At 47.0% G+C, this 13,909-nt stretch overlaps 1 protein-coding gene across 1 annotated transcript in view; it reads right to left on the minus strand.

Moving 5' to 3' along the window:
• LOC135902828 (4-pyridoxate dehydrogenase-like) overlaps window positions 1-13,909 on the minus strand; it is a 151,549-nt gene that overhangs the window by 39,875 nt on the left and 97,765 nt on the right. The window contains exon 8 of the mRNA XM_070531356.1: window positions 8,586-8,740. Coding sequence (XP_070387457.1) covers window positions 8,586-8,740 — 155 coding nt within the window. The remainder of the gene's footprint in view (window positions 1-8,585; window positions 8,741-13,909) is intronic.

A 13,909-nucleotide genomic window follows, 5' to 3' on the forward strand; every position in this document is an offset into this window, starting at 1 on the left:
GGTCTCGTACGCCCCTGCAGACCGACAATTGCTTGCCCCTCCCCCCCCCCCCCTTCGTACAATACAATAATCCTTAGTGAAAGTGTGGTTGTGCACGGTCACTTCTTGCGTTATGGTTCCCAAATGCTTGATTTCGCTTCTACCGTAGGATCGCAACACCGCACTAACTGTGGCTCTAACTGTGGCTGCGGGTTTATCTCTGCGAACAGCGCTAATCGTAGAATTTTGGCCTGCAATCCAGTATCTATTTTAATATCACTCGTTTTACCTCCAGCCTACTGTTTTACCTTCCAGTCTGGTCGGTTTGCATTATTTTCGATAGAGAGAATTTGAAACTCATCTTCAGTACCCCGGAACTCGCCTCCTTGCGGTTTCGCTTTGCAACATGTAGTTAAGTGTGCTTTTTTCCTTGGCACGCAGGACACGCATCCGTACACTGCGCATTTTCGTGGTGCGTGCACCATTGCACACTTTTGACAGTTATAATTTTTGTCCTGTTTTACTTCCGAAGCACCACTTGTGCATTCCGTTGACTTGCTTTTCTTCTCGCATCCGAATTACCTGGTTCGCTGCTTCTACATCAGCTGCCTTGCACAGTCCGTCTGCATTGTGCAGCATTAACTGGTTGTTAGAAAGAAGCTTCTCTCGAGTCTTAGCGTCGTCTGGGCCAAAAACAATTTGGTCTCTCATCATTGACTCTACTAGCCCACCAATCTTAGGCGCTCGTGCCTTAGTCTTCAGATGTCTTAAGAAATGTTCAAAGGCTCACTTGGCTCTTGAACTCGACTACGGAATACGTAGCGCTGGTGAATCTCATTGACTTCTGAAGCGAAATATTCGTCGAACTTCTTGATTACTGCATCGTACTCATCCATTGACTCGTCTTCCGTGAAGGTCAAGGTACTAGAACAGGAACTTAGGCGAGTTGGTGGTGACTTATGTTTTGGAAATCAACAGCGCCAAACAGACAACGACAGACGAAAACATGAACACGACACTGGCGCTGATTCTCGTTCTTCCTTTCCTTCATTCTTGTCTGTTTGCGCTGGTAATTTCCGAAACATGAAGCTGGAAGTATTGTACACGCTCATGGCTTCCTTTCCAGCGACGCTCAGTAGCAACGCGCTTTTTGCCGGTGCTTCTCGTTTCTTAATCTCTGGTTCCATTGCAGTGATGAATAGTAGAAAGCGTCGCTTGGACAGCCCCCACTGTTTGCTTGTCACCATCCAACTACAGCGGCTCCGTTGGCTTTATGAAATCCATGCTGGCAGCCTTCGTTTGGCGACTGCTATCCTTTGGACGAGCATATGGTGGCAGGGGCTAGATAGACACTTCTGGCACCATATATCAGCATGGCACCATGTTCCCAGTTGCCAGGAAAGCTGGTCGACAGCACTTCGCTAGCAAAAGCCCCCCCCCCCCCTCCCTAACTTGAACGAGGTAGCACACCACTCTGCGTGAGAACTGACCCGCCGCGCAGAATCAGAGACCCCCTCTTCGTGTTCGAAACACCTGGTTCGAAACACACGAGAACGCTTGGTCGGATACAATGACAACACGAAGCACTACCAGCTAGGCAGAAGAACATTGCCCCACCTCACCCCAAACTGAAATGTCGCCAGGCAGTCGTATGGCGACAACTGCAGACACAAACCTTCCGTAGTCCGGTGCGATTACGGCACATTTTCCTCGCACAATACCCGATGCTCTTTGGAAGTTATAAGAGGCAAATAGAGCGACGTTCTCACTCATGTTGGGGGGTGTCGTGTTATATCAGCTGGAATGACAGTAGCGCGGAGGCTCTTGCATCGAGATGGGCCGCCTCTCTGCGAAGCTCCAAACTCAAGACAAAAGGGTTGGCAGTCCAGCAGGCCCGAGAGGCGGCGACGAGGGAAGGCCTCGAAGTCCGCTCATGGGAAACCTGAGCCTGCGTCGTTAAACTTTGCCGGATTTAAAACAAAGTTGTTTCCACCCATCCAAGGCACGAGTAACCAGACTTTATTGAGCAGTTCTTGCATACAGTGAAATGTGGAAACGCAACTTAGAAGGTCATGCTGCTATATTCAGAGAAGTAGAGCGACGCCCCGTCAGTTTATCATGCATAGCACACGTGTCAGACGTGACACGAAACAACAATGACGGTATGACAACGACAGTAACACGACAACAGTGTGACGATGAAGGTATGATGGTAACGAAATTGCCATAGTAGAATGATGACGAAGGTACCACCGCGATGTCGGGGCGACGATGGTATGACGATAACAGCATAATGACAAAGGTGTGACAAGACTGGATCGACTCATACAGAATGACAATGATTGAACGACTGAAGATTGTCTGAAATGCAAAGCACGCGCCACCCAAGTGGGACTGCCACCTTAAGTCGGTCTCCTATGTATACGTGTATTACCCTATAATGAAAATTAATTGCTCATGCTCGCTTAAGTTCGAGAATGCATACCAACACTTGCGTCGAGCAATCAATCTTAACATCTCTATCTTTGTACAGAATACGCGACAAATATTGAGAATTTTTGACAGACAATGCGTGTTTCACCACAAAACATAAGCGGTGACAAACGGTGCACCAAATGACTTTTCGATAAAAGACGGCCACTGTCCAAAAAGCAAAAACAATGTGCGCGCGATAATCCGTAATATACCCGAGAGACAACAGGAACCCACTATTACATTGAAAAGGAACGTCCAAAAGCGCCATGAAATGGAAACGGGCAACAAACAGGTTCCTCCTAAAAAACAAAATCTGGTATCTTCCTCCTCAGAATCAAGATATCATTTTGAGGGTTGCCGTAGTGGCGAACTACGAATTAATTTTAACCACATCCGGGTCTTTAAAGGGAAGCCTAGCGTTTTTAGACTATGCCCCCATAGAAATGCAGGCGCCGCGGCCAGGATCGCAACCCTCCCAGAAGCGTAACGTCATAGCCACTGAGCTACAGCGGTGGGTCTTGCGCATTCAGTAAGGTTGAACTAACTATATGGGACGCAAGCAAAAGATTTCGGGCAGGCAAATATAGTGTCCCACACACTATCTTTATTCTTTGCTTTCTTTGTCTTTCAGCCATCCGTTTGCTGTCATAGAAACCCACCTCCATATCGGACAGTGCAAACAAATGACTCCTGAGCGAACAAGGACAGACCTAAAATAAAGAATCAATAAAGGATTGTCTGTTGGCTTGCTGTAGCTATGCTGCAGAGAAAGGCGTGCTATGGCAGAAATTGCTGTAAGGCAAGCGGTTGGTGCGTCATGTACAATTAATGGCCATTTGGGAAAGAGCAGGCCGTCCAGTGGCACATACAACATACATCACGCGTTCGAGCCCGCCTTTTGTGCTCCGTACTATAAAAGCAAACTCAGGAACGGATGAGCGCTGATGACGATGCTGTTTCTACTCTTGTCACAACAGTGTAATATTTGAACAGTTTTGAAAAGCGGGAACTGTAGCTGCTACTTATGTTCAAGGATGCACGTGGTGCGTTGCCTTCAGTATTGCGGCCATGTGACGAGTGCCATTGGCGTGGGAATCAATCAGCCCACGATACTTGGAGATGTAGGTTTTTCTGGAACGACTTCTTGTTGCTTGGGGGTTCATGTAACGATATTTACGTTGCTCTGGTATATCCAGGAAATGCCCGTGTCCTTTCCTTCCTGTTGTGCTGGGCAGCCGCCCAAAACAGTGGAAATCGGTATGCGAAGCATGGATAAATTCTGAGCGCCAAGTTCTAGCACACAGGCAAAGGCACAAGAAGAGAAATGACAGGGCGCTACTCTCTACTGAAAGCTTTATTCGACCAGTTAAAGACTTTATGGACTCGACATGCTCTGCTTCATTAGAAGTCAGCAAATGTCATTAAATAGCGAAAGAAAACAAAACACTAAAACACAAAAAACAACCATATACGATTACTATAGGCCGTGTACTGATTGTTGACGCTTGAGACGTCGTTGGAGACGTAAATTTCTTCCAAATATATTATTCCATGAGGTGGCCTTCTATTTAGTGGGGTTATGCGTTTACGTACTCCTGAGCTGTCCATATGGGGTCTAGAGGACTCTGCTGTTCGTGGCTGGCTGTGTGTGAACTTTCCTTGTGGCAGCCAAAGTTGTTATTTCCTGTTGCTAGTCTGTCTTTCAATTGTAGCTTGTAGTGATGGTGTGTCCTGTAGTTAAGGATCACCAGAAGGCTCTTCCAATGCAACTGCAGTGGTCTTCATTTTGGTCACCGCTAACTTAAAGTGGCAATATGCGACACATTTTAGCGGTGATGATTTAGCGCTAGAGCTTGAAAGAGAGCGTAGATGTTGCGAAGTCGTTCGAACTTCACAAGTTAGCAATTCATCCGTTGCTCGTAACAGCGAATGATCTTCCTTGTGAAATGAAGCTGCGTTCTTGCTGGTTTCGTTGTTGTGCCTTCACTTCACAGGAAGAGTGTCTGCCTGATGCCGCCGCTAGATGAAACAGGTGCACATTTTTCTTTGGTGTAGATGGCACCGAAGAATGAGTCCGTGCAACGTGGAGTTCAGGTGATCGGCCACTGGGCACTGCTGCAGCAGCTGTGGCTGACTACAGGCGTCCATTGACAGGTCTGGTAGTTGTAACTTCGAGGTGTCACGCTCGAATGAAGCGATGGTGCGAAGGCTAAGGTTCGAAATAAACATCGTAGAGGAGTTACGTGACCTAAAACCAAATGGTTGGCTGCGCATCCAAGAATACGGATTGAATGCGTCGATAGGTTCGGGGCCAAAGAGGGTTTGGGTCCAAAGACCGGTTTGATAGGATGCGTCGAAGACATACAATTAGTGACTGATTTCTGGCGATAACGCATTTTGGAAAATCGCATTTTGAATAACAGAAGCACGTTGGAGACCACCCGCTGAAAAGTGACTGTCGGTTGGAAATTACACAGTCGCACCAGCCGACGTGCGTGGCGTGTGCGACGTACTACTGACAACAGAAACCATCAACAAGCTTCCTTCATGATGCCCACTTTTGTAAATACAACGACCCTTACGCTCAACTTTGTATTATTGCGGAGTGCTAATTAAACACTCTCCAACAGGTGAAAAGTACAAGGGTCTCCATCATTTTATTTAAATCCGCTGATGGATATGTATTTCATTTTTTCTGTGATAACTCGTTGTTGTGCGTCAGGCAAAGGCATAACGCCTCACCGGTAGCGTGTTCGTTGAAGTAGCCTACCATTTCCCGTTTCGACCAATATGCAGCGTTCGTGTGGAGCTCAAAAACGTGGAACCAGTCCTCTATGGCAATATCGTCGGTTGCCCCTTTGTACTTGACAATGTAGAAGAGCTAGGGCTAGGTCTGTGTGTACTTGCACTGGGTGTTCAGGCTGTCGCCCTGGTGATTCCCTCTATGGCGTGACAGTGATGAGGCGCCTGCTATGTGATCATGCTGGCGCTTTGTGCAGTTTGCGGACGTAGGTTAACATGGTCGCCCTAACACTGCTTTTATTCTTCCCTTTCACTGGCTTTTCATTGATGTACATCTGTGTATCGTTATCGTTACATATGTAAACCCTAAATTTATGAAAGTGTTAATATTCAAACAATAATATTAATCCACTGCAACCACGCCTATGTTGCAATTATTTTATTTGATTTCCAATTGAAAAAGTTACAGCAGGCCCCTTCTGAATAAATGTCCATGGCAATGAGATTAGCATCGAAGGAATGATGTGACGCACTCTCATGCCGAGACCGTGTTTATTTCATATTGGTACTCTACTGGAATAAAGTTTGTTTGGATACTTTTTTCATTCATTCATTCCAATAACTTTATTCAGTGCCGTGCGATTTGGTGGGCTGAACCTGGACCCCGCCTAGGTTTCGGTCAAGGGTTGTTGGCCCTTGGCGACTCCCTTGGCTCGCTGGACGGCCCGGAGTTGATGCTGCAGGTCCGAGCTGAGCAACGCAGACTCCTAGCACGCACGGAGGCTGTCTCTTTTTGAGACTGCATCAACTTTATCCTGTTTTACAACCGGGCATTGCCATAGGATATGCTCCAGGGTGGATCTAGAGTCGCAATGTCTGCACTTGTCCGTCGAGTATAAATCTGGGTGTATTGGGTCCATAAAGGCGGACTCGGATAGGATCTGGTCTGTAACTGCGCCGTTCGACAGACAAGTTGTTGCCTAATTTTGGGTGCGGCAGCGGGAATGTACGCCTCTGCAATCTATGGTATTGTGTAATTTCATGAAATCTCGTCATTCGATCTTCCCACTCCCACTCATCAATAGTCGGCGAGGCCGGCATAACCGAGGCTCGGTCCGTAAACTCTCGAGGCATGTGGTGCGCTACCTCATTGCTACCGTCTGTTACTGTGTGAGCGGGTGCCCAGAAGAGATCGACACTTTTGTCGCCATGATTATTAGCTAACTTTAGGGGTCGTATTGCCTCTGGGGAGATTCGACCGTTGACGAAGTTTCGTATGGTGGAGGTGCTGGGTATCGATGATCTAGCGTTCGGCGGAAGAAACGCGATATGGCCGCCGGCGCACGATGGAAGTGCCATCTGTGTGTATGCGGTGAGCCATCGCAGAAGAGGGGAGTGGACGTGAAAGGAGTCTTTATGCTTCGATAACAACGCCAGTAACTCTCCCGTCTGCTGTGGCATTAGATCGATGCAGATGGCACTAGCGAGAACAGAAGCAGGTACCGGATGAACAGCTGTGGGTGGTTGTGAAACAGCAGTAGTCTAGCTAAGCACAGAGACAGGTTGGGTGTCAAAGACGCGCATAACAACAGCGCCTTTGGGAAGTAGTACTTGCTGAGTGGTTGTGTTGAGTACAGCAAAATTAGCCGTGCGTTGGTGAATACAACAAGGTAGGATGCCAGAGCAATCCCTTTGGATAGGCAGTGGGCTGACGGTACAACTAAAAAATCGCCATTGGTGATGTCAGAGCTAACTACAAGGAGCTGTTCGCGGCCAGGTGGCACCATTCAATCGTCAGCAGTTCGTAAAAGAAGGCCTGGTTCGTACAAGTCGTCAGAATTGTCGGTCTCTCTCAAGGTAACAAGGCGTTGACGACACGAGATGGAAGCACATGCCGAAGACAGAAAGTCGCACCCTAGTATAAGCATGTGAGCACAGGGAGGCAACACTGCGAACACTGCGAACTCGAAGGGTGCATTGCGCCGATCGCCGAATCACAACATTATTTGCACCAGAATGAAGAACTCCATTGTAAGCTGTCTCGCAATACACACATAAATAAATAGATATTAGAAGGTTAGCATTAGAATATGATAGTATACGAAATTGAGGTTTTCTTGTGTGTTTTCGTGTTAATTTTACTTCTACTTCATTTTCACGCATTTTGAATGATTAAAGTGTATGCGTGAATGCTTTATATGTAAACAAACTTTTAAAATAAATGTCTGAGTTATCTTGAGCGAAAATTATTCTTCTCAGTATCTTTATGCATTAGAGTGCATTTACACCGTATACGTGAATATTGCTGTATATTGGTAAATTTCCACTAAAATAATTACTTTCTTTATTTAGATTTCTAGTTTGCAGATAATTATTCATGTGGCTGTACACACAATGAAATTTTATCATATTTCATTTCTTGTATGTGCGCTTTTTCCACTTCAAATGCTATATATGCAATGGGATTGCATCACATTTCATTTCTTGTATTTGCGGTTTCTCCGCTTGAAATGCCATCTGGAGGAAGATGCCTTGTCAGACTAAATGCCTTTAGCTCATGCTTCACTTTATTTTGTATTTTAACAGAAATACTAAACTTTTCCTTCTTAAAAAATAACCTAGCACCCACGAATGTTTCATCGTAGAAAAGGACGGCGGTGGCCAAACTAGCCACCACAGGCAGGTCACACAGTGTTGTGACCACTTTGACATTGAGCCTAATTGCCGTGTCGCAGTAGTTCCCGCGCACCAACACAGAGTACATGGTGTCCAAATAGATGCCCCACCAGAGCCTCATGGCTGGATAAAAGAAACATATATTGAAAGCTGCGCTGTTGCTGAGTGCATGCGCCGGAAGGAATTTGGATGGCGGAAAGACGCCACAGAAGCTATTTTGATAAGTTGCCTATATACAAATTCTAGTGTGTCCTGCTTGCATGTGTATGTGTTGGATGTGTATGTGAACTTCTTCAATAGGCTTCTTACATCACATTAGTTATGTAAAAAGTGAATCGCTATCCCGGCCCTGCGAAAGTGGATGTTCAGCGAAGCTGTAGCAAAGCCTTCACTACAACTGCTGAGGTACCACTAGCATGGCTCTCTTTGGCCATACCTGGCCCTTGCGCCATTAAACCTCAAACATCATCACAACTGCTGAGGGTGGTATGCAGCGCTTTATTGATGATTAGGATGCTTGTTTTGACCTTGCTCTTTAATGAAACGTATGCTGTTCAATAAATGTAGGCACTGTTCGCGTCAGTTTACCGAGCGCTTGTACCCTGCCTTACGGTGGTATGAGCTATTGCTGATGATGATAATTTGATGATGACGGAGACGAACATACCGACTACAAAGAGGCTAAGAGCTTCCCTGTAAAATTTGGATCTTACCTGCGATATTCCGATTAGACTGGCTATGTATCCCGCTTCCGGAGTAGTGGGGTTCATCGTCACGAAGAGAAATTGAATGTCTGGAAGCGTGGGGTCAGCTTTTGGTGTACTTAAGAAGGCGACACCTTCGACGCCAAAAGCATGAATAAGTGGCCCTGAAACAATAGAATTGTAAAGGTCCATTGAACTTGCGTTTGTGAATGTTCATGGTAGCATTTCTTGCACTTCGCGGTTTTGTACAAATTGGTTGTTTCCTAATTATAACTTTGTAGGCGAGGTAACTGAAAATTTGCAATCTCCCCTTAGCTTTGAAATGTACTAAAATAAAAAAAATTCACTGATAATATTCATTGACCTCACTGATGGTATTAAGCAGCAAGCTAATATTGTAACGCAGCCGTTTCACATCATCAGTTAACGCCTGTTTTATCGGCCACATTCTTTTCTTCAGCCAAGTGTACAGATGTTTGTATTCTATATTAAGTGTACTAAGTGGATTGTCTACCACTGACAACTGACACGTTAGCGCAAGTTTATTTTATAAAGACAAATGTGCCAAGTTTATCCTGTTTGACCTTAAATGATGGTCTCAACAGTTTAAGTACATTCGGAAATGATCTATAGAGATAATTTACGTATCTTGCCACTACACTGTATAATTTTGAAGCTTGGACAACGCGGTGCACGAAGTCATTATTAGGCGTGTGAACTTTATTTTGATACCTTTGTAATGAAGCAGACGCGCCTCGTGTTTCCGATAGCAGCTGAGGACCACGATGACGACCCTTGCTGTGATTAGCTAGAATTAATGAATGAATGAAAACTTTATTGTTCCACCGAGCTGGGGTGCCCGCCTCTTAACCTACACGTAGGTAGGGGAGGAGGACGAAGCAGTCCCCGCGCGTTGAGGACGGTGAGTCTTCACGGCCTCAACGGCCAGGCGGATTGCTCGACGCTGATCGTCTTCAGCCTCGCTCTGGAGCAACGCCTCCCAGGCTTCTCTACTGACAATGTTTTCCTTGGCCCCTGGGGAGCCAGCACACTCCCATATTATATGGTCTAGTGTACCTTTTTGCTTACAAATTTTGCAGAGGGCGTCGTTATAGTCCCTCGTCTGTGTTAAGTAGATCCAATGTGGTGATGTGTAATTGTTTCCCTGGAGGCGTCGCCAAATGCGAGCGTCCTCCAGAGAGAGAGACCGATGCGGAGGCGGAAAGATTCTTCTTTCGGCTTTGTAGTGATCGACAATTTCCCTGTACGTGATCAGGCTATCTTTTATCCCTGGAACTGGCTGCTCTAGAGTTGCCCGGTGGTAGAGTGCTCGGGCGAGCTCATGAGCGGCTTCGTTGCCTGGGACTTCTTCATGGGCTGGTACCCAAATAAAAGTTATGTCCCTCCTGGGAGGGTTTTTGAGTAGAATGTGGAGGGCTTCTTCCGAGATTCTCCCTTTGTTAAAATTTCGGATTGCTAATTTCTTATCGCATAATATTACTCCCGGGTTTGTTCCCGCACAAGCGAGCGCTACTGCAACCTCCTCGGCTGTACAGGCGTCCCTCGTGCACGTGGAGCACGCTATCTTAACGCACCCGTCGCCATCAACCACCGTCGATACCGCAGCCCCGTCTCTGCCACAAGCGGCGTCCACGTACGCTACGTTATGCGCCGGTGTGTCTTTAAGTTTATTTACTAGAGCCTTAGCCCTGTGAGCTCTCCTCTCTTTGTTGTAGATAGGATGCATATTTTTAGGTACGGGCGCGTTTCGGAAGCGCTTACGCACGTCCAACGGAATGTCTTTCTTGTCAGTCGGGACACCCCTGCCACATTGAATTCCTACCCATTCCATGATTTTTCTCCCTGTTTTAGACTGGCCTAATCTTTCCAACTGAGACACTCGTACTGCCTCAGTGAGTTCAACTAGCGTGTTGTGTACCCCCATTTTGAGGATGAGGTCTGTCGAGGTCGAGTCTGGGAGCCCTAGGGCTCTCTTAACGCTCTTCCTAATGATCGCATCTATTTTATCCTTTTCTTCTCGTCTAAACACAAGATACGGTGTGGCATACGCTATACGGCTGGTAATGAAGGCTTGCATGAGTCTGAGGAGGCTGTTCTCTTTGAGGCCCCTGCCTTTGAGTGAAATTCTCTTAAAGATCCCCGTTACCTGCGCCGCGTATCCTTCTAGCTTTTTGATTGTCGTGAGGTTGCATCCATTTCTCTGGATATACATGCCCAGAATTCTTATTTCCTCCACCTTGGGAACCTCATTTCCGTTTACGAAAACAGTGATGGGTCTGCTGCTTCCAGCGTGTCTCCTTTGATGTTTTGGCTCAATGATTAACAGCTCCGATTTCTGTGGCGAGCACGCCAAGCCTCTGCTGGCCGCGTACTCTTCCGCCATATTCGCCGCTATCTGTAGTTTAAGCTCGATGGCTGCGTCACTCCCACTGTTAACCCAGATGTTGATATCATCCGCGTACATACTAAATTAAATCGATTTAATCTTATTGAGTTCCGCTGGGAGACCCCTCATCGCTATGTTGAATAGGAAGGGCGAGAGCACTGACCCTTGCGGGTTTCCCTTGCTCACAAGTGTGATGGGAGGGGATTTTACATCCAGAAATTTTATATTCGCCTCCCTCTGTGACAGAAAGTCTTTGACGTATGCATATACCCTGTGTTCGCCACCTACCTCTTCGAGGCCTACCAAGATAGCCTTATGGCTAACGTTGTCAAATGCCTTGGTGAGGTCGAGACCTAGGATCGCCCTGGTGTCAGTTGAGTCGTATCGGTCTAGGATATCATGCTTAAGTCTGAGCATAACATCTTGTGTACTGAGCCCTGGCCTGAATCCAACCATTTCATGCGGCCAGAGATCATTCTCCTCCATGTACCTGGTCAGCCTCATTTGAACAACATGCTCCATCAATTTCCCTACTCGCGAGGTGAGGGAGATTGGTCGCATGTTGTTCAAGCCGGGTACTTTGCGTGGCTTGGGAATAAAGACTACCTCCGCCTGTTTCCATGTTTTTGTGAGTTCTCCTTTCTCCCACACCTGGTTCATAAATTTGGTTAATGTAATGATAGACTCATCGTCTAGATTCCTAAGAGCTGTGTTTGTTATCCCGTCCGGGCGGGGGGCCGATCTCTTTCTGAGGTTATTAATCTCTGCTCTAACCTCTGTCGTGGTGATGGGAGCATCGAGATCTGGATTGGGAGGTCCCTCATAGTCCCTAAACACCTCATTCTCTGCTTTTCCAAGATATGTGTCTTGGAGCTCGCTAATGAGCTCGTCATCTGTGCCAACAAAGCCATGCCTCGCTCTCACCTGGTTTGTACTAGCTTGCATTTTTGATTTACTAGGGTCGATTAGATGTCTGAGAAGGCTCCATGTTTTGGAGAGACTCATATTGGTTTCCATCTCATCGCACTTGCTGTACCAATTTTGCTCGTTGAGCTTAATCGCATATGTTTCTATTTCTTTGTTGAGTCTGGCTAGTTCGCGTCGGATATTCCTGTTCCATCTTTGTGCCTTGAGTCTTTTCTCCAAATTACACTTTCTGCTCCACATGTTCAGCAGTTTGCTGTCTAGTGCTAGGGGTGCGTCGTCATCCTCTATAATTGTCCACTCGTCGATATTGTAGATATCGTCCGGCAGTGAGGCCTCCTTTCTTATCTCTCTGAATTTATCCCACTCCTTTAATTTCGGTTGTTTGATGAGGCGTGTTTTGACGCCTTTTCCTAGCGTGAGCGAAATAATAAAGTGGTCGCTGCCTGGGTTTTGTCCTGTGCTTTTCCATGTTACTGTTCCCGCCATATGGCTTATCGTGAGGTCGGGTGCTGTGTGCCTGGTTATACTGTTGGCTGTGGGCGTAGGGACGCATGGGTCAGCATGTAGAGTAAGCCCTAGCGTTTTTATATCTTCCCATATTCGTCTACCTTTGGGGTCCCTGTATGTATATCCCCATTCCTCGTGAGCCGCGTTGAAGTCTCCCATAATGATGAGAGGTCTCCCATCTGCGGCTCTGAGCGCTTTGCGGAATAAAGTAACGAATCTAATTTTCTTTTGCTTGGGTGTGCTGTACATATTCAGCAGGAATATGCTATCTCTATTTTTCTTCCCTGTGATAATCTCGATGAGAACAGCCTCTGCCTCACTGGGGGAGACATCATGGACAATGGTTGCAATGTTTCGCTTTACGAAGGTGGCGACTCGGCATTTATCCCCCATGCCGCTGCCAAAGCTTTGGTAACCCGATAATCTAACAGGGGCCTTTCCCGTTTCCTGCACGACTATGGCTACGGGTGCTTCCTGTTGCAGCTCGAGGTATTGTTGCAGCAACGCTCTTTTCCTTTGGTACCCCCTACAATTCCACTGCCAGAATGTGGAGGCATTTTTCTTAACCGAATTTTTATCCAATTCTATTAAGAATAACTTCTATGGCGCCGATTTTCTCGCACAGCCTAGCTATTGTCGTGCCTAAGGTATCCATCGAAGTGCTTAGGGCGTCTATTTTGCAAGATTGTTGGTTCACTTGCGCCTGTAATAGCGCAATTGCTCCTCCATTCTGTAGCTGTCCTGGTTTCATGGTTTCGTTCTCCTTGTCCATTTTCATCAGCCACGTTTCAATTTTCTTTTGCCAGCTCGCCAGCGGGTCGGTCTCCCCCGCCTTACGTTTGGAAGGGGGTTGTCTCGTAAAATCCACATTCATATCCTCTTCCTCCTGACCAGATGCAGCTGGCACAGGAGCAGGAGGAGTGATGTGGGTGTTGCATTTTTTGGGAGCCTCTGCAGGTACCCTCTCTGTTTTTAGCGCGCTCAGCTGATTTTGGGTTTCCCTCAGCAGTCGTTCTAACCTCATGTTTGCGTTCTTCTGCTCCTCTATTTCTTTCTTAAGTAAGCTAACCTAATCTTTTTCAGCCTGGGAGCCCTTGCTACCAAAGCTTACCACGTGGGTATTTTCTTCTTTCTTCTTTTTTCCCCACGGGTCCTTGGGGTCCCTGGGCGGCAAGCCGGGTCCCCGGCCCTGGTCAGCAGGGCACTTGGCTGAAGTCTGCTGGCGGCCTCCTCCGGACCACGAATTGGACCTCCTTCCGGGTCTCGAGCTAGATCTCGCTCTCGACTGCTGCCCCACCTGGTCTCTGGTAGCATCCCTTGCTCTGCCTCGGTGCTCCTCTCTAGGTGCCGAGGTGGTGGCCTGGGGCTTGCCTTGAGTTGGGGATTGCACCTGGAGCTTCTCTTGTTCTATCTTCTTCTCCCATAATTTTTTTCTTGATGATGTACAGCATGCGATATATCTCCCGGCACTTGCTGTCGCCTAGTAGGTGGG

Source organism: Dermacentor albipictus, chromosome 1 (genome assembly GCF_038994185.2).
Source record: "Dermacentor albipictus isolate Rhodes 1998 colony chromosome 1, USDA_Dalb.pri_finalv2, whole genome shotgun sequence".
NCBI classification, from domain to species: Eukaryota; Metazoa; Arthropoda; class Arachnida; order Ixodida; family Ixodidae; genus Dermacentor; species Dermacentor albipictus.